Source organism: Equus asinus, chromosome 29 (genome assembly GCF_041296235.1).
Source record: "Equus asinus isolate D_3611 breed Donkey chromosome 29, EquAss-T2T_v2, whole genome shotgun sequence".
Lineage (NCBI taxonomy): Eukaryota > Metazoa > Chordata > Mammalia > Perissodactyla > Equidae > Equus > Equus asinus.
In genome coordinates this window covers 17,817,409-17,837,631 of record NC_091818.1, presented here as the reverse complement: position 1 = coordinate 17,837,631, position 20,223 = coordinate 17,817,409, and the positions used below count along the sequence as shown (strand labels likewise).

Here is a 20,223-nt window from a genome sequence, read left to right as displayed (position 1 = left end):
TACTACCAGGAAGTCACCCTGAAGAAGAAGACCAAGGTGAATAATGTGTTTCTCTTCTCTAAGGGATCACAGTCATATGCTGTTTCCATTGCCCAAAAGCATGTGCTTCCTGTGTTTTGTCTAGTTTTAATTTTTATTTATTATCACAGTTTGTATACTTAGCCTTTATAGTTCCTAGTACACATGCTAAAAAAGGAATATATCAGAAACTCAGATATATATTTTTATAAAAAGGAGATATAACAATTTTATGTAACCTGGAGGAAGGGTCATATGCTTGTTCAAAGTTTCCAAGGTATCTAGGTTACCTTTGGGCTAAAACCATATCCTTTTGCAGGACAGAAAATGGATAACAGAAGAGATAAAAGTTTTCCTGTGCATCAGGAGTCAGGCTCAAATGTCCAATCTCAAATTTAAAAACATGGAATTGTTCATTCTCACAGACATAGTGGTAAATAGACTCCTTCATTATTTTATGAAATTATACTTAAGATAATTCTTTAGTTATAAGTATGTATCATCATTTTCTTTTTATAATTTAAACTTTATTGTCATCTATAACTGCTGCAGAAACTTGCAACTAGAGTTAAAAGCATTTGTATTGCCTAGATTAAACAATAAATTAAGAATTCCAAACCGATAAGCCAATGATAATAATCCTTATTTTTATTGTCACACCAAATTTATTTTATCATTATAGTTTATTGTTCATTTTACCAGATTTTAAGCTTACAACATTAACATAATTTGAGGGAACATTGAAGACTATTGAAATATATATGAAAAGTAAATAAGTTTATGTAATGAGGTAAGAAATGTCTCATCATTTTTCAGAGATTTCACAGTTCATATATTTCTCAACTTAGTTTGTTCAAGCATTTCTTGTATATGTGAGAAAAAAGATACGGCAGTCAATAGTAGGTTGATGTCTGTATACTAAGACCAGAAAGACCAAACACCTTAGAAAAACTGGACTTGATTAAATTTAAAAACATGGCAGTAAGTATAAAAATAACACATACTACCAAGTATTTTAAAATTATATTCAGCACACATTTATTAATGGAATTTATTAATATGCATTGATTTTAACTTTTACATTTTAAAATTTGGCAGCTAGTGTAAATGACTTTGAAAACTTTTAAAAGTGGCAAGTGTAGTTGTTCAAAAGTCATTCAGAAACTTTTGATGTTGGGACTGGCCCCGTGGCCGAGTGGTTAAGTTCGCGCGCTCCGCTGCAGGCGGCCCAGTGTTTCGACGGTTCGAATCCTGGGCGCGGACATGGCACTGCTCGTCAGACCACGCTGAGGCAGCGTCCCACATGCCACAACTAGAGGAACCCACAACGAAGAATACACAACTATGTACTGGGGGGCTTTGGGGAGAAAAAGGAAAAAATAAAGTCTTTAAAAAAAAAAAAAAGAAACTTTTGATGTTAAATGAGTTGTTATTTTTTGTTGCTCATGCAAAAAAAAAGACGGAAATAATGACAATAACAGAAATGATCAAAGGTATAATTCTTGAGTAAAAAGACCAAGTTGTCAAAGCAAATAAAGACACATCTCATCATTTCCTACAAGTTCTTAAGAACGTGTTTCTCTGTTGTTGATTTAGGCATCTATTTTTTCAGGTCAGGGAACAAATGAGTTGCTTATTAAAGTGTGGCCAACCATGGCTTTGGGCTTAAGGTCCAGGATCTGATGATCTCCAAAGGTCTATATTTGATTTATCTTGAACCAGAAACCTATTAACAAAAAAGACAACTTATCTTCTCCCACACACTCAACATATATTGCTAAAACACAGACAGAATAAATGTAATAAACTCTTACAATCCATTAAGGGAATAATGGAAACACATGGGAGTCTCACTGGTCTATAGCAATTCTAATATTCCACTGGAAATTTTGGAAGATGCCCCTAATATAAGATTAGGAAATTTGGCACCTGTCACCATTTGAAATGTTCCTTGATTAAGTCATTGTTCTACTCTCTGGAAGTAGTTCCTTAGACAATTGCTCCACCTTTTGCGATGATCATTTTCTGAGATCATCCTCCATAACCACAGCTGAAGAAAGCTGTGTAGAGCATGTCTTCCCTGGAAACTGAATAGCTTTGAGCCTGCCTGCTGTCTGTAGAAACTTTGGGATGCAGAGGTCTTCTTGCATGTTAGTCAATTATAATCTCTTAAATCTAGGCTGGCAGTGATTTTGCCAATAAAGCTCTCACAAAAACTTTGTGAGTTTTCTGTAAGTTTTATTTTAGTCAACTTCGTTTGTCAAAATCTGTGCACACTCAAAATTATTTTCAAACCAGGCCTCTCTCTAGACTTAACTAGCATACTTTGGGCATATCCTTTTTTTGTGACTATGCCTTTATTAATTTTTCTGTGAGACATCTTTTACAGCTTGAGGAACTTACTAGGAATCCCTAAAGTCTTTTAGAAGAATTAACAAATGATGTAAAAAAAAAAAAGACACATCATGATTTGTTCTTAGCCTGAAAGTAGTTTCTTTATGGAAGTTTCTGGATTTGGTGTTTGTCTTGAAGTGTGTTTTAATGTCCACTTATTTGATCTGAGAACAAACAGTCTCATTTTCAATCTTATAAGTCCTAGAATATCTGGGCTCTTTATGCTCCTTTTTACTTTGATTGCAAACTAGCCAGTACTTTACTAAACTATTTCTTTTACTGTTTGAATTTCTTTTTATTTTTAATTGTGGTAAAACACATAATATATAATTTACCATTTAACCAGTTTTATGTGTACAGTTCAGTAGTGTTGACTATATATACCTTGTTGGACAACAGATCTCCAGAACTTTTTCATCTTGCAAAACTGAAGCTCTAAACCCATTAAACAACTCCCTATTTCCCCTCCCCACAGCCCACAGTAACCACCATTTTACTTTTTGTTTCTATAAATTTGACTATGTTAGATACCTCATATAAATGGAATTATACAGTATTTGTTTTCCTGTGACTGGTTTATTTCACTTAGTATAATGTTCTCAAGGTTCATCTATATTGTACCATATGACAGTATTTCCTTCCTTTTTAAGGCTATTATTTCATTGTATGTATATATCACATATTGTTTATCTATTCATTCATTGATGGACATTTGTGTTGCTTCCAACTCTTGACTTCTGGGAATAATGCTGCAGTGAACATGAGTGTGCAAATATCTCTCTGAGTCCCTGCTTTCAATTCTTTTGGATAAATACCCAGAAGTGGGATTGCTGGATCATATGGTAGTTATATTTTTAATACTTTGAGCAACATCTATCCTGTTTCCCAGCAGTTGTGCCATTTTACATTCCCACCAACAGTGCACAAGGGTTTCAGTTTCTCCACATCCTCATCAATACTTGTTATTTTTTATTTTTGTTTTTTATAGCAGTCATCCCAAAGGTTGTGAGGTGATATCTCATTGTGGTATTGATTTGAATTTCCCTAATGATTATTGATGTTGAATATCTTTTCATATGCTTCTTGTCCATCTGTATATCATTTCTGAAGAAATGCATAATGCTAAATAATAGCAGTTATGGAAGCATCTTTTATTTATTCCTGACTTTAGTGAGAATGCTCCTATTGTTTTATATTAAGTATATTTCCTTTAAGGTTGCCTTTTTCAAGTTTCTTTATATTCCTTACCAATTAATATTGAAAAAATCATTCTCATTCAATCATAAAAATTGAGATTTTTATATGGTTCTTCTCTTCAGTCAATGTAGTGAGTTAAATATAGAGCCATCTTTGCATCTGGACTAAATCCTATTTGAACATGCTGCATTTTGAAATATACTACTTCATTTAATTTACTATATTTATTTTGGATTTTTGCATTTATATTAATGTGATAGTCATTACTGCTATTCTCCAAATATTTGTCTCTCCACCTTTGGACATATGGAAGTGAACTTAACTGACTTTTTTATTGTGGTTTAAAAAAACATGTAACATAAGATTTACCCTCTTAGCAAACTCTTAAGTGTACAGTTACAGTATTGTTAACTGTAAGTACAATATTGTGCTACAGATCTCTAGAACTTTTCTATGTTGTAAAGTTGAAACTTTATACCTATTGAACAGAAACTCACCTTTTCTCCCAACCCCAGTCACGGCACCCACCATTCTACTTTCTGCTCGTATGAACTTGACTACTTTAGGTACTTCATATAAGTAGAATCATGGAATGTTTGTCCTTCTGTGACTGGCTTATTTCACTTAGCATAAAGCCCTCAAATTTTTTCCATATTGTTTCATATGATAAGATTCCTACTTTTTAAAGACTGAATAATATTTCACTGTGTGTATCACATTTTCTTTATCCATTCACCATTGATGAACATTAAGATTGGTTCTATATCTAGTGGTGCCTTTGTCTAGCCTTGTTATTAGGGTGGTGTTGGCCTCATAAAATGAGTTTTGAAATGTACCCTCTTCTTTTTTTGGGGAAGAGTTTAAGAAGTATTGGTATTAATTCTTTGAATTTGGTAGAATTCATTGGTGAAGCCATCTGATTCTGGACTTTTCTTTCTTGGGAGATTTTTGATTACTGTTTCAATCTTCTTATTTGTTATTGATCCGTTCAGGCTTTCTATTTCTTCTTAATTAAGTTTTGGTAGGCTATCTGTTACTGGGCATTTCTCCTACTGCTTTTAATTTTCTCTTTGACTTTGACAATTTAATTTTATAATGTGCCTCAGTGTAGAACTCATATGTTCTACCTATTTGGAGTCCTGTAGGCTTCATAAGTCTGGATGTCTATTTCCTGTCTCAGATTTGGATATTATTTCTTTGAATAAGCTTTCTGTCTTTTTCTCTCTCTCTCCTTGTGGAATATCATAATGCATATATTGTTGCACTTGATGATATCCCCTAAATCTCATAGGCTTTCTTCACTATTTTTCATTTGTTTTAATTTTTTTAAAGATTTAAAAAATTTTTTTTCCTTTTTCTCCCCAAAGCCCCCAGGTACATAGTTGTATATTCTTCGTTGTGGGTCCTTCTAGTCGTGGCATGTGGGACGCTGCCTCAGCGTGGTTTGATGAGCAGTGCCATGTCTGTGCCCAGGATTCGAACCAACGAAACACTGGGCCACCTGCAGCGGAGCGCGCAAACTTAACCACTCGGCCATGGGGCCAGCCCCCATTCTTTTTAATTTTTTATCTTCTTACTGCATAGTTTCAAATGACTTATCTTTGAATTAGCTGATTTTCTTTGGATTGATCAGGTCTGTTGTTGAAACTCTCTATTGAATTTTTCATTTCATTCATTGTATTCTTCAAGTTGAGAATTTGGGGTTTTTTTTTAATGGTTTCTACCTCTTTGCTGAACTTCTTGTTTTGTTCATATATTATTTTCCTGTTTTTGTTCAGCTGTCTATCTGTGTTCTCTTGTAGCTTGTGCTGAGCTTCTTTAAAATAACTATTTTGAATTCTTTGTCAGACAATTCATGGATCTCCATTCTTTGAGATCAGTTCCTAGAAATTTGTTGTGTGCTTTGGTAGTACCATGTTTTTCTGATTTTCCATGTTCCTTGTGGCCTTGCATTGATGTCTGCACATTTGAAAGAGCAGTCACCTTTTCCTGACTTTAAAGGGAAACAACTTCATCTGTGGGTGAGCATGAAGGTGCTGGCTGGATGGGGTGCATGGCAGCACAGAGTCTGATGCCAGGTTGTGTAATGAAGATTTAGGGTGTGCAGGGCTTTTGGGTCTAGAAGCATGTGGCAACACTTGGTCTAGGGCGACTTATAGTGGTGCTGGCCTGGGTACTGCACAGTGATGTTTGGTCTGGAGGGGTGCACAGGCTATAGGGAAGCTCAGCAGCTTGAGCTCCATGCAGCTCCATCACCTTGGGTCTACATCAGTGAAGGCTGTGGGGGGTCCATGGTAGTAGCAAGTGCTGCTGCGGTCCTCAGTGGTCCATTCTTCTGGGGTTCTCCTGTTCTTTATTCCCCAATGGGGAGAAGTAACAGCTGAGGACCTTCCTCTTGACACTAAGCTATGCCAGCCTGGGGATGGAATGATGAAGGTAAAATGCTTCCTACACTTTTTTATGTGGCCGTCCTTCGTATTTGTCATCCACTGGGTTGCTGCAACTTCTTATTTGTATTCCAGAGTACTCCCAGTGCTGTTTTGTCCATGGATACTTGTTAAATCATTGTTTTTGTGGGACACAAGGACTGGGACCTCCTGGTCCACCATCTTGCTGATGTCACTTCTCTATTATTCAGTTTCAAATGCCTTTTATTCTCAGTTGTATATAATTGTATTTATATGCTTAGTGTATCTTTCAGTTAAATGCAAGAAGAATTAGAAATACTGTTATTAAATAAGCTATGTGGAGCATAAAATGATAATTCTGCTGATTTGCCTGTTGTAAATTTATTTAGCACATAAATATCAATGTTTGAATGGAAAAGCAATGATATTTATATCCAGTTGAGCTTTACACTTAATGAGAATAACACTATTATAAATTTTGAATGTTAAAGAGAAATGCTTGCAAATAGCAATATAAAATGTACTCTCTTATCTCATTGTTTACAAATGAAAAATAAATGTTGAAAATAACCTGGTGTTTGTTTTTATGTCAACTTAAAAGACTTCAAAATATCAGCACATAAAGCAGAATTTAGCTTTTTTATGCAACTTTATATTGTTAAGTTTCAATTTACAGTGATATATATTTGAATCAAAACAAAAAATAACATACATCTTGAAAATTTTGTTCATAAATTGTGCTTCTTCCTATATAATTGATGTAAAATAAATAGAGGACTTTACTTTTAATAAGGAAAATGTAACTTTTGTCATTGCACGTGTAATGAATATTATCACGGATTATGTTTAAATCTGAATTGTATAATATTCAATGTTGATCCAAAATTACTTTAAATTAAACTTTTGTAATTTATATACCTTGGCAGTATAAAAAAATAGCCCCAAATTCTTTGAAACTTCCAGTCAAGAAGTGTAGTCTCTGTACCCTCCTGTTGAGTTTGACTAGCTTGTAACCATTTCCCTGAATAGAATACGGTGTAAGTGATGCTCCATGGCTTCTGCCTGGCTCATTTGGAATGCTCAGTCTTGAGAAGCTCAAGCCCCAGGGAGCCCACATATAGATCCTCTGATCAACAGCCTTAGCTGGGGCAGACATGTGAGTGATGAAGACTCTAGCTTACTTTCTCCTTTGAGTCACAAAACTTTTTAGTTTGATGAAGTCCAATTTATCTGCATTTTCACTTGTCACTTGTACTTTTGGTGCCATATTCAAGAAACTATTGCCTAAGCTAAGGTCATAAAAATTTACTCCTATATTTTATTCTAAGACTTCTATAATTTTAACTCATATTTATGTCCACAATCCCCTTTGAGTTGTATATAGTGTGACACTGAGGTCCAATTTCATTCTTTTGCACGTGGCTATTCAGTTGTTCACAGCACATTTGTTGAAAAGACAATTATTTTCTCCCTACTGATTTTTTTTAATGTCCTTTTAGAAAATCAATTGATCATAAGAGTTTATTTTTGAACTCTTGTTTCTATTTCATTGATCTCTATACCTGTGATTATTCCCAGTATCACATTATCTTGATTATTGTAGTAAGTTTTTATATCAGGAGGTAGGAGTTCTCTGACTTTTTTTTTTACATTCAAGATTGTTGTGGGTATTCTAGGTCTCTTAAATTTCTATATGAATTTTGGTATCACCTTATCAATTTCTGCAAAATAGCCACCTAGGATTTTTATAGGAATTAAATTAAATCTGTAGATCATTCGAAGTGTATTGTGATCCTAACAATATTAAGTCTAACAATCCATAACCAGGGCATGTCCTACCATTTATTATATCTTGTTTAATTATTTTCAATGATGTTTCTTAGTTTTAAGCATACAAGTCTTACACTTATTTTGTTAAATTCATTCTTAAGTATTCTGTTGCCTTTGATGCTGTTGTAAATAGAATTGTTTTCTTAATTTTATTTTCTGATTTCTCATTGCTAATGTATTGAAATACAATTGAGTTTTGTCACCTCAAACTTTGCTGAATTCATTTATTCTAATAGGTTTGGGTTTTCTTGGGGTATGTGTACTCCTTAGGATTTTCTATATACAAAACCTGCAAGCACAGATAGTTTTATTTCATTCTTTCCAATATTGACATCTTTTATTTTTCTTGCCCAATTGCCCTAGCTAGAAACTCCATTACATTTTGTCTTTTATTATGTTAATATGGTTCAGTCCTTATTAAACCAACCAAGTATTTCTGGGGTTGTTGATTTTCTCTGTTGTTTTTCCCTACTCTATTTTACTTAGTTTTGCTCTAGTCTTTATTATTTGCTTCCTTCTGCTTTCTTTGGGTTTACTTTGTTAATTGACTGTGGCCTCTCTTCTTTTTCAAAATAGATGTCTGTATGGGTCGCCTGGTGGCACAGCAATTAAGTGCACACATTCCACTTTGGTGGCCAGGGGTTCACTGTTTTGAATCCTGGGTGCGGACCTATGCACTGCTTGTCGGGTCATGCTGTAGCAGTCATCCCACAAAAATAGAGAAAGATAGGCACAGATGTTAGCTCAGGGCCAGTCTTCCTCAGCAAATGGATGAGGATTGGTGGCAGATGTTAGTTCAGGGCTAATCTTCCTCAAAAATAAAATAGGTGTTTGCAGCTATAAATTCTCCTCTAAGCATCACTTTAGCTATATCCCATAAATTTTGGTATGGTGTGATTTTGTTTTCCTTCGTCTCATAGTAATTTTCTATTTCCCTGTGATTTCTTATTTGAACCATTGGTCATTTAGGAGTAGGTCGTTTAACTTTTACTTGGTTGTGATATGTATTCATACGCATATATACCTTCATACACATAAATAGACATACTTAGAAATCATGAGTTCTCATGGGCAACTTTAATTCCAGTCCATCCCCTCAGGTCTTGTTCTTTCCTCCCTTTGTTTTGTATGTGTATGTCCTTTCTTCCACAGTATAAACTTGACTCTGAAGAACATCAACACGTTTACTTACTTGATATATCCTATAATGCTTTTAAATGTGTTTCATAATTGCTTAGCACATAGCACTAGGGTTAAAATGTACTAAAAAGAGTTCAGGATTTTGTTTGCACCTTAGTCTCTTGAGTAAGAATGAAGATATATGTTAGATTTGTATTCTTAGGTTACTTGGATTAGTGCTCTGTTTTTCCTTTTAGAAGGTTCATTTGTTTGTTCATTTATTTTCACTTTTACTTCTCTTTTCTTATCCTGTTGATTCATTGTGATTTTTTTGAATATGCACAACATTACCCTACTTCTCGAAGTATAAATATGCAAAAGGTGTACTTAGAGAAGTATCATTCCCTCTGTATTGCTTCTCTTTGCACTCCACAGTCTCCTGCCAGCCCCTTGAAGATAACTAAGTATACTGTTTTCTGATTTATCTTTCTTGTGTATCATTTTGTAAAGGTAAGTGTCTTTCTACTTTTTTTCTTATTTTGCTTTCTTCTTACCCAAAGGCTGGCATAATAGATATCCTCTTTTTCATTTTTTTCCAGTTAATGTTATGTTCTAGAAATAATGAAACAGCTTAAAATACAAACCCATTAAAACTTTTCTCACAATTTTCATGTCAGATCTAGAATTATGATAATTTACTTATAACTTTATAAAAGTGTGAGAAAGTGGTACTGTACACTTGTTCTAAATTTGAAATCTAGAAATTTCACAATAGATCTGTTTTTCTGTTTAGTAGACTAAATGCATCTTTTCATGTAGCTCATGATGGAGAATCAACTGAAAATCTTATTCTTGAGAATGAAGCAGTGTCAAATACCGACATGCAAATGTTGAAAGCAGCTGCTAGAATGAAGAGACGCAATGGTAAGTATAATAATTATAGATATCTTTTAAGTTATTTTAAGTTAAGCTCATCGAAAGATCTTTTTTGTTTGGTTTATGAATATGTGTTTGAGCATACATTTTGTAGGAATTTTACCCTTTGATGTGAGTGTAAATACCCTAAGATAACTAGAGAACTAAAGTGAAAGCTTTGATACTTTTTGTTTGGTATTTGCATGGTCTGTGACTACCATGTAACAAGATTGCTTCCACACTCACTCATGAAAACTATTCACACAAATTTCCCACTTCAATTACATGATCTATTTAAATAAATATTTTCACTGCTGTAACTTTACAGTTCTCTTTCTCTAATTTTACACAAATTAGAAAAAATTTTTCAGATTACTTGGCATACCCAGAAGTTTTATAATCGATCTGTTTTTCTATTTAGCATTTCTTATAATACAGGAAAAGGATAGTATAGCTGTTGAAGATCAATTACCTGAAGACATAGCTTTAGTTTTAAGAAGCCAATTTCAAGCTAAGAATTTTGAAGCTACCAGAAATGAAAGTTCTGATAGTAAGTAATTAATTAAAAACCTTAAAAATTGTTTTAAATTAAAATTTAAGAGAGCTTTGTTCCATAGTTCATGAATATGTCTACAATTATTGTGTTCAGACTTTTAGATCTTTATTGGTGATTTATCTGTGCATTCTATAATTCCTGAGTTAGATGTGCTAAATTTCCCACTATGATTATGGATTTCTCTATATCTTATGTCAGGTTTTGCTTTATGTCATATGACACTTTATTATTAACATACATATAAATTTAAAATTAATAATTTTCTTAGAGGACAGTCCTAATGAAGGAAACTACTTTATCATTTTTATAGTTTTGTTTGTTCATTTGCCTTAACCACCTGCTGTTACTGTAGCTCCACCCATTTTCAGATTGGTATTTGCATGATAGATGTTTTTTCTATCTTGCTGCTTTAGCTTTCCTATATCTTTATGATTTTTTCTGTATCTCTTGTATGAAGCTCACAGTTGTGTATTTTCCAAGTTCAGTCTGATATCTTTGTCTTTTAATTAGCACTGATAATTCACATTTGACCCAATTTTGTTATTTTGAGGTTTAAGTAACACCATTTTCTTGTTCTTCCTGCCTGATCAGCTTCTTTTACTCTCTTTTCTGCTCTATATTTTAATATTATTACACATTTTTTCTTAGACATATTTATACCCCAAATTTTAACTTTATTCTAAACTATGAATATGCTAAGAAAGCTAGAGAATATTTTAATTAACATTAACCAATATTAAATTATTATTAATTTTAATTTATTGATATCTCTATCTAAAAAGTAACAAGACTAATTCTATTTGCACAAGTGAAAATGTAGTCACATATATTTATACTTCAATAGACAGTCTCTTTTAATTGTTTATTACCACAAAGTATGATTTGCTTATATCATTAAGAAATGAGATGAAATATTGTTGGTTAATTACCATATATTGCAAATCTAGTACTTAAACTACAGATCTGCTTCTCTATTTAGTGCATTTAAAAGTCTTTCTTCTTCTAACTCAGAGTATGGATGAAGTATTATATAAAAATGTTTTGCTTAACACTAGGAGCTGCTGGAAAGAATAGACTCAGTAGTAAATATGATAATTATGAAAACTATTAAATTATTTTAATTATGTTAATTTTTAATTAAATTAAGCATAATTTGGCTCATAGATACGTGTCCTGATACAACCTTACACGCATCCACTGTCAAATTTTCAAAAATTGTATTATTTAAATTTCTTACTTCTTGATTTCCTTGAGTTTTTTGTTCATTCTGCCCTTTACTGTCAGATGCATATTGGATTCTCCTATTTTGATTTTGAATTTATCTTTTCTTGTAGTTCTGTCCTCTTGTTCTTGTACTGCCTATGTTATTAGATGCACACAAATTTTAAAAATTACATATTTTCTGGTGAACTCAACTTATTATTTTTTATTAAAGAGACCATCTTAATTTCTGGTAAGGTCCTCTGACTTATATCCTATTTTGTCTGACATTGACATAACTGTAACAGATTTATTTTGATTAGTATTTTCATGACATATCTTTTTTCATTTATTTAATTTCTACATTTTTGTATTAAAATTTAGTGATGTATCTTATAGTTTATAGTTAGATTATTTATAAATCCAGTGTGATTGTCTTTATCTGTTCCTAGAACATGTAATGTATTTATAATTATTATAATAATTAATATATTTGGATTTAAATATTTTGTGATACTTTCTGTTTTTCCCACCTAATCCATCTTTCTATTTTTTTAATTTATGTTGGAATTATGATTATTATTCATTCCAATTTTTAAATCAATCATATGTTTAAAATTTAAAAGCCATTAAAAATGTGAATACCTTAGGAAAATGAAGTCCACTTTCAACTTTCTAAGTGTATATATGAAGTAACAGAGTGCCTCCACATACTTTCAGTAAAAACGCTCATGACTTTTACACTTAACTTCAGAGTTCATTTTGAAAATTCACCAGCCTTCTTTTTTGAACACTTAAAAAATTGTGGTTATTTGTTTATTATAAAAATGAGAGGAAACTTGGGATGTTTCTTGGTATATTTAAATAATTCAGAGGCTTCACAATAAAGCAGTTTTAGGCTTTGGTGGATTAAAAGCCTCTCTTCCTCTAGCTGAGAAAATGCATAAGATACCAGATGAAAATATTTTACCTGAAGATAAAGTTTTAATTTCAAAATTTAGAATCTCAAATTAAGAATCTTGGAACTTCCAGAGTGACATCAGCACCATGGTGGAGTGAACTCTTCCCTTAGTCTCTCCCCACTAAGTTACGATGAAAATGACATTCATAAACCAACAAAAGATTCCACACAGCACAATAGACATCTGAAAGATCCATGCAGCCATATGTCTGAAGGTGGGGATGCTGGACCCCTCAGGAAGCAGTGGTGGAGGTAAGCAGATCTCCTCTCCCTCCTGAGTAGCAGCAATCTAGGGTGTGGGACCTCACATAGTAGCAGCGTGCAACTCTGAGAGGAGAAGGGGGACAAAGTAGCCTTCCATGGGAACATTCTCTCTCTCAGAATTGCCTCCAAACCCATGGGAACACTCCACACCCAGGCAGCTAAGCAACCATGGTGGCACCCTCACCAAGTTGAGCAGCCCAGGTGGGAAGACAGTGAGTACAGAGCTGGAGCATGCAGGATTGTGTGCACTAAAGAAAACACCCCTCTCCTGCTCCCGCCTGGCACACCAGCTTGGCCAGTCAGCCAAAGCAGGGAATCCCCACCAAAGTGTCTGTGACTACATGTGTAAAGCATCAGTGGCCAACAGGCAAATGCAGATGGGCCCTGCCTGCACAGCTTCTAATGGACAGGCACAACTGCAAGGGATTGCAGCCAGCTCAGAAAACACAGCTCCTGCTCCCCATGGTGGTGGCAGGTGGAATCTGTGACTAGATACTACCACTATGCAATGACATAAGTCCAACCCATCAAATAGCATGAAGAGGTATATTAACACTCCAGACAAGAAGGAAAAAACAAGTACCCAGAAATCAATCCTGAAGTCACAGAAATTTGTAACCTAAATGGCAGAGAATTCAAATAGTTATCATAAAGAAACTCAGCAAATTACAAGAAAACTCAGAAAGACTGTTCAGTGAACTCAGGAATAAAATTAATGAACAGAATCACAATCACAAAAATGACTGAAACTATTAAAAAAAATCAGAAATGTTGGAGATGAAGAACACAATGAATGACATAAAGAAAAACCTGGAATCCTTAAAAACCAGAACTGATATTATGGAGGACAGAATTAGTAATTTAGAAGACAAAAATATAGAAATGCTGCAGATGGAGGAGGAGAGAGACTAAGACTAAAAAGAAATAAAGAAATTGTCCAAGAAATATCCGACTCAATTAGGAAATGAAACATGAGGATTACAGGTATTCCAGGGGAAGAAGAAAGGGAGAAGGGAGCAGAGAGCTTGTTCAAAGAAAGAATAGCTGAGAATTTCCCAAACTTGTGGAAGGAGGTGGAACTACATGTAAATTAAGCTAATAGAACTCCTAATTACATAAATGTAAAAAATCCTTCTCCAAGGTATATATTAGTAAAACTGGCAAAAGTCAAGGACAAAGAAAAAATATTAAGGGCAGCAAGGCAGAAGAAAATAACCTAGAAAGGAACCCCTATTAGGCTTTCAGCAGATTTCTCAAGAGAAAGCTTACAGGCTTGGAGAGAGTGGAATGATATATTCAAAATTCTTAAAGACAAGAGCTTTCAGCCAAGAATACTCTATCCAGTGAAACTATTCCTCAGATACAATGGAGAAATAACAACTTTCCCAAATAAACAAAAGCTAAGGGAGTTCATCACCAAAAGACAACTCCCATAAGAAAGGCTCAAGAAGGCCCTCATACCTGAAAAATAAAAGAATTTACAAAGCCTTGAGCAAGGAGATAAATAGACAAATTCAGAAAATTGCAGCTCTCTATCAGAACAGGTTAGCAAACGCCTAATTTTAACATTAAAGATAAGGGAAGGAAAGCATCAACAGTAACTATAATCACTTCATTTTAATCACAAACTCACAACACAAGATGGAATAAATTGTGATAATAACTTAGGGAAGAGGAAAGGGATGAAACCTGCTTAGACTAAGGAAATATGAGTGGATCAGAAAAGGGACTATCTTGTCTATGAGATTTTCCATAAAAACCTCATAGTAACCACTAAACAAAAAATCAGAACAGAGACACAAATGATAAAGAAAGAAAAAACTGAGAAAACCATCACAGAGAAACACCAAATTGAATTGGCAGTCAGAAATACATGGGATGAGAAACAAGAGAAATCCAGAACAACCAGAAAAGAAGTGACACAGTGGCACTATTAAGCCTTCATATATAAATAATCATTTAAATGTAAATGGATTGAATTCTCCAATCAAAAGACACAGAGTGGCTGGGTGGATTAAAAAACAAGATCCAGAAATATGCTACCTCCAGCAAACACATCTCAGCTTTAAAGACAAACAGGCTCAGAGTGAAGGGGTGGAAGACAATACTCCAAGCTAATGGCAAACAAAAGAAAGCAGGTTTTGCCATACTTAGACAAAGCAGACTTCAAGATAAAAAAGGCAATGAGAGACAAAGAGAAGCAATATATAATGATAAAAGGGACACTCCATTTATGAAGTGGATATAACACTTATAAAAATATATGCACCTCACACAGGAACCCCAAAGTACATAGAGCAACTATTAATTGACCTAAAAGGAGACATTAATAGCAACACAAAAATAGTAGGGGGCCTCAACACCCCACATACATCAGTGGATAGAACATCCAGACAGAAAGTCAACAAGGAAATAGTGGAATTAAATGAAAAACTAGACCAGATACACTTAATAGATATATATAGAGCACTCCAACCAAAGAGAGTAGAATACACATTATTCTCAAGTGCACTTGGAACATTCTCAGAGATAGACCATATGTTGGGAAACAAGGCAAGCCTCAGTAAACTTAAGAAGAAGACTGAAATCATATCAAGCATCTTTTCTGACCATAATGCTAGGAAACTAGAAATCAACTACAAGGAAAAAGCTGGAAAGTGACAAGTATGTGAAGACTAAACAATGTGCTACTGAACAGCAAATGTATCAAAGAATAAAATAAAGGAGAAAGCAAAACATACCTGGAGACAAATGAAAATGAAAATGCAGCATATCAAGTCATATGGGATTCAGCAAAAGTAGTCCTAAGAGGGAAATTCATAGCAATACAGGGCCACCTTAACAAATAAGAAAAATAACTCTTGCTGTTTGCAGATGACATGATTTTTTATATAGAAAACCCTAAAGAATCCATCAGAAAACTATTAGAAATAATCAACGACTACAGCAAAAGTGTCAGGGTACAAAATCAATTTAGAAATATCAGTTTCATTTCTGTACTCTAATAGTGAACAAACAAAAAGAGAACTCAAGAATACAATCCCATTTACAATTGCAACAAAAAGAATAAAATATCTAGGGATAAATTTAACCAAGAAGGTGAAAGATCTATACAATGAAGACTATAAGACATTATTGAAATAAATTCATGATGACATAAAGAAATGGAAAGGTATTCCTTGCACATGGATTGAAAGAATAAATATGGTTAAAATGTCCATACCACCTAAAGCAAGCTACAGATTCAATGCAATCTCAATCAGAATCCCAATGACATTCTTCATGGAAATAGAACAAAGAATTCTAAAATTCATATGGGACAACAAAAGACCTGGAATAGCTAAAACAGTCCTGAGAAAAAAGAACAAAGCTGGAGGCATCACAATCCCTGACTTCAAAATATAGTACAAAGCTATAGTAATCAAAACAGCATGGTACTGGCACAAAAACACACATACAGATCAATGGAACATAATTGAAAGCCCAGAAATAAAACCACACATCTACAGACAGCTAATCTTCAACAAGGGAACCAAGAAGATACAATGGTGAAAGGAAAGTCTCTTCAGTAAATGATGCTGGGAAAACTGGACAGCCACATGCAAAAGAAGGAAAGTAGACCATTATCTTTTGCCATTCACAAAAATTAACTCAGGACCAGCCTTGTGGCCTAGTGGTTAAGTTTGGCATACTCTGCTTCAGCAGCTCGGGTTTGGTTCCTGGATGTGGACCTACACCCACTCATCAGCAGTCATGCTGTGGTGGTGACTCACATGCAAAATAGAGGAAGATTGGCACAGATGTTAGCTTACAGTGAATCTTCTTCAAGCAAAAAACAAAAAATAAAAAGGAAGATTGGCAACAGATGTTGGCACAGGGAAATTCTTCCTCAGCAAAAGAAAAAAAATTAACTCAAAAAGGATTAAAGACCTGAAGATAAGACGTGAAACCATAAAACTCCTACAAGAAAATATAGGCAATACACCCTTTGACATCGGTCTTAGCAGCATCGTTTTGAATAGCATGTCTACTCAGGCAAGGGAAACAAAAGAAAAAATAAACAAATGGGACAACATCAGACTCAAGAAATTTTGCAAGGCCAAGGAAACCAGGAACAAAATGAAAAGACAACCCACCAACTGGGAGAAAATATTTTCAGATCATATATCTAACAAGGGGTTAATCTCCAAGATATACAAAGAACTCGTAAAACTAAACAACAAAAATCAAGCAACCCAATCAAAAAATGGGCAGAAGATATGAACGGAAATTTCTCCACAGAAGGTGTACAGATTGCCACAGGGCACATGAAAAGATGTTCAACATCACTAATCATTAGGGAAATGCAAATCAAAACTACAATGAAATATCACCTTACACCTGTTAGGATGGCTACAATTACCAGGCAAAAAAAAACAAATGTTGGAAAGGATGTGGAAAAAAGGGAACCCCCATACACTGCTGGTGGGAATGCAAACTGGTGTAGCCACTATGGAGAACAGTATGGAGATTTCTCAAAAAAACTAAAAATAGAAATATCATATAACCCAGCTATCCCATTACTGGGTATTTATCCAAAGAACTTGAAATCAACAAGTCAAAGACATGCACCCAGATCTTCATTGCAGCATTATTCACAATAGCCAAGTTGTGGAAGCAACCCAAGTGCTCATCAACTGATGAATGGATAAAGAAGATGTGGTATACATATACAATGGAATTCTACTCAGCCATAAAAAAAGACAAAATCATCCCATTTGCAACAACATGGATGGACATTGAGGGTATTGTGTTAAGTGAAATAAGCCAGACAGAGAAAGACAAACAGCACATGATTTCACTCATATGCAGAAGGTAAACACGTGAAGAAAGAGAACAGATTAGTGGTTACCAGAGGGGAAGGGGGTTGGGGAGTGGGCATAAAGAGTAAAGGGGCACATATATATATGATGATTGACAAATAATAATGTATAACTGAAATTTCACAATGTTATAAACTATTACTACCTCAATAAAATAATGAAAAAAAAATCTTGGGACTTCTGGAAAATAGTTTTTGACAATTTGACTATGATATGTGTATGTGTGGATCTCTGAGTCTATTTTAGTTTGAGTTTGTTGAGCTTCTTTATGTGAAGATTAATGTTTTTCATAATATTTGGGAAGTTAATGACCATTATCTCTTCACAAATTATTTCTTCTTTCTCTCTCTTCTTCCCCTCTGGGATGCCCATTATGCATATGTTGATACTCTTGAGGGTTTTTCCAAAAATCTCTGAGGCTCTGTTAATTTTCTTCATTCTTTTTTCTCTTTGACCTTTAGACTGGATAATCTCAATTTACCTCTCTTCATTTTTACTGATTCTTTCTTTGCCTTTTTAACCCTACCTTTGATTCCATCTCTTTCACTTACTGTGCTTTCAACTCCAGAATTTCTATTTGATTATTTTTAAAAAATTCTACCATGTTGCTGATATTCTTTCATGGTAAGAAGTTGTTATAATTTCCTTTAATTCTTTAGACATAGTTTCCTTTAGTTATTTGAACATATTTGTAAAAGCTCATTTAAAATCTTTGTCCAGTAAGTTTGATGTCTGGGCTTCCTCATAGGCAGTTTCTATTGACTGCTTCTTTTTCCTTCTGTGTATTGGCCACTTTCTTGTTTCTTTGCATGTCTCATTTTTTCTTTTGATTGAAGACTGGCCATTTTAAATATAATGTGCAAGTATGGAAATATATTCCTCCCCTTCCCCAGGGTTTGTTGTTTTTATTTATTTGATTGTTTACTGAATTTATTGGACCAGTCTGTAAAGTCTGTATTCTTTGTTCCTTGTGGCCACTGAAGTCTCTGCTCAGTTAGCTTAGTGGTTAGCTAATGATTGGACAGAGATTTCCTCAAATGTGTTGAAGTCTCTCAGCCCCTGCTGAGGGGCGCTGTGTTTGTGTTGGGGCATGCCTTCAGTGCTCAGGCAGGAAGTTTATAAATCTGCTCTAGCTTTCACTTCATGCTTACTCAAAGCCTCAAGGTTATCCACAGGTGAGAGGTTAGGAAATTTTCGTGTCTTTCCTGGATATGTACATAGTCCCATATAAGTTCTTTGCCTTTTAGATTCCCAGGAATATATCAGAGCTTTATAAAGCCACCTTTTATGGACATCCAGTTCCCAGTATTTCTTAAGACTTTTTAGTTGGACTCTTCTTAGCCCTAACTGGTAATGCTGCATCACACAGCTACTGTGGTAAACAATTACCACTGATAGATTTTGACAAATGTCCTGGGGATATGGTTGCTCTGTACAGAGCAGGCAGCTCTAGGTCTGGTCAAATAAGTACATGCCCTGACAGTGCAGCTTTTCAGCAAGCTACCAGATGTGTCAAATAGTTACTATTCTCTAGGAATGGTGTTTTGGGGAATCTCCAAACGTATTTTGTCCTCTCTAGTGGCTGCTAAGCTGCTGGTTTTCACAGCTACTATGTTTGTAGTGCTGTTAGTTTACAAGGCAACAATGGACCTGGGGAGAGAGGAATGGAAGGACAAGTTAACATGCTAGAAACCTCATTGGTGTTACCCAAAATCAGCCATTTAAGTAAATGCTTCTCATATTGCTGCAAGCCTTTATTTAAAACCTAGAGTTCTCAAAGTGTTGACTCTGATGATTATCGGCCAGCATTCTCATTGCTTTTAGGGAGGAATAGGTTTTTGGCTGTCCTTACCCTGCCATTGCACAAGTGCTATGTTGAGTATTACTTTGGATGGTATGAATATTATCCTCATGTTTTTGTTTGTGGTTACTTTTTAAATATTTTTCTATATGTGTTTTTAAATCTCTTCAATCATTTTGTTGAAGTTTATTTCTCTTAAGCAGAATGTAGTTTGACTTTCTTTTTGATACAAATATGCATATCTTTGCTCATTTTGTCTATTAACAGGGACTTTAAGTTATTTGCTTGTCAAAACAAATACGGTTAATATTCTTTTCTCTTGTTTCTACTTTCTGTTCAAATATTTCCTTGTGGTTTTCCCTGTTTATGGTTATATGGGTAATGCTTCGCTTCCTCAGCATTACCCATATAATCATATAATTCATTCTAGGAATTACAAAGATGCATACTTTTAAGTAAAAATCTTTATATTTAAATTCAAAGGTAATATGCATTCACTGTAATAAATTCAAGCAGTACGAAAAAGTATAAAGAAAATGTCTTTCTTCCCTTTACTCTTCCTTCCCCAATTCACTCCAAAGTGATTAACATTATTGATAATTGAATGTATATCCTATCAGAAAGTGTTTTAAGCATATATAAGCTCCACTCATTTATAGAGTATTTCATACACAAAAAATGGGACCATTTTTTTCTTA

At 34.3% G+C, this 20,223-nt stretch overlaps 1 protein-coding gene across 1 annotated transcript in view; it reads left to right on the top strand.

The window, feature by feature from the left end:
* CCDC7 (coiled-coil domain containing 7) overlaps positions 1 to 20,223 on the top strand; it is a 432,318-nt gene that overhangs the window by 221,966 nt on the left and 190,129 nt on the right. Inside the window, exons 19-20 of the mRNA XM_070500835.1 lie at positions 9,786 to 9,890; positions 10,303 to 10,431. Of these exons, the coding sequence (XP_070356936.1) occupies positions 9,786 to 9,890; positions 10,303 to 10,431 (234 nt within the window). The remainder of the gene's footprint in view (positions 1 to 9,785; positions 9,891 to 10,302; positions 10,432 to 20,223) is intronic.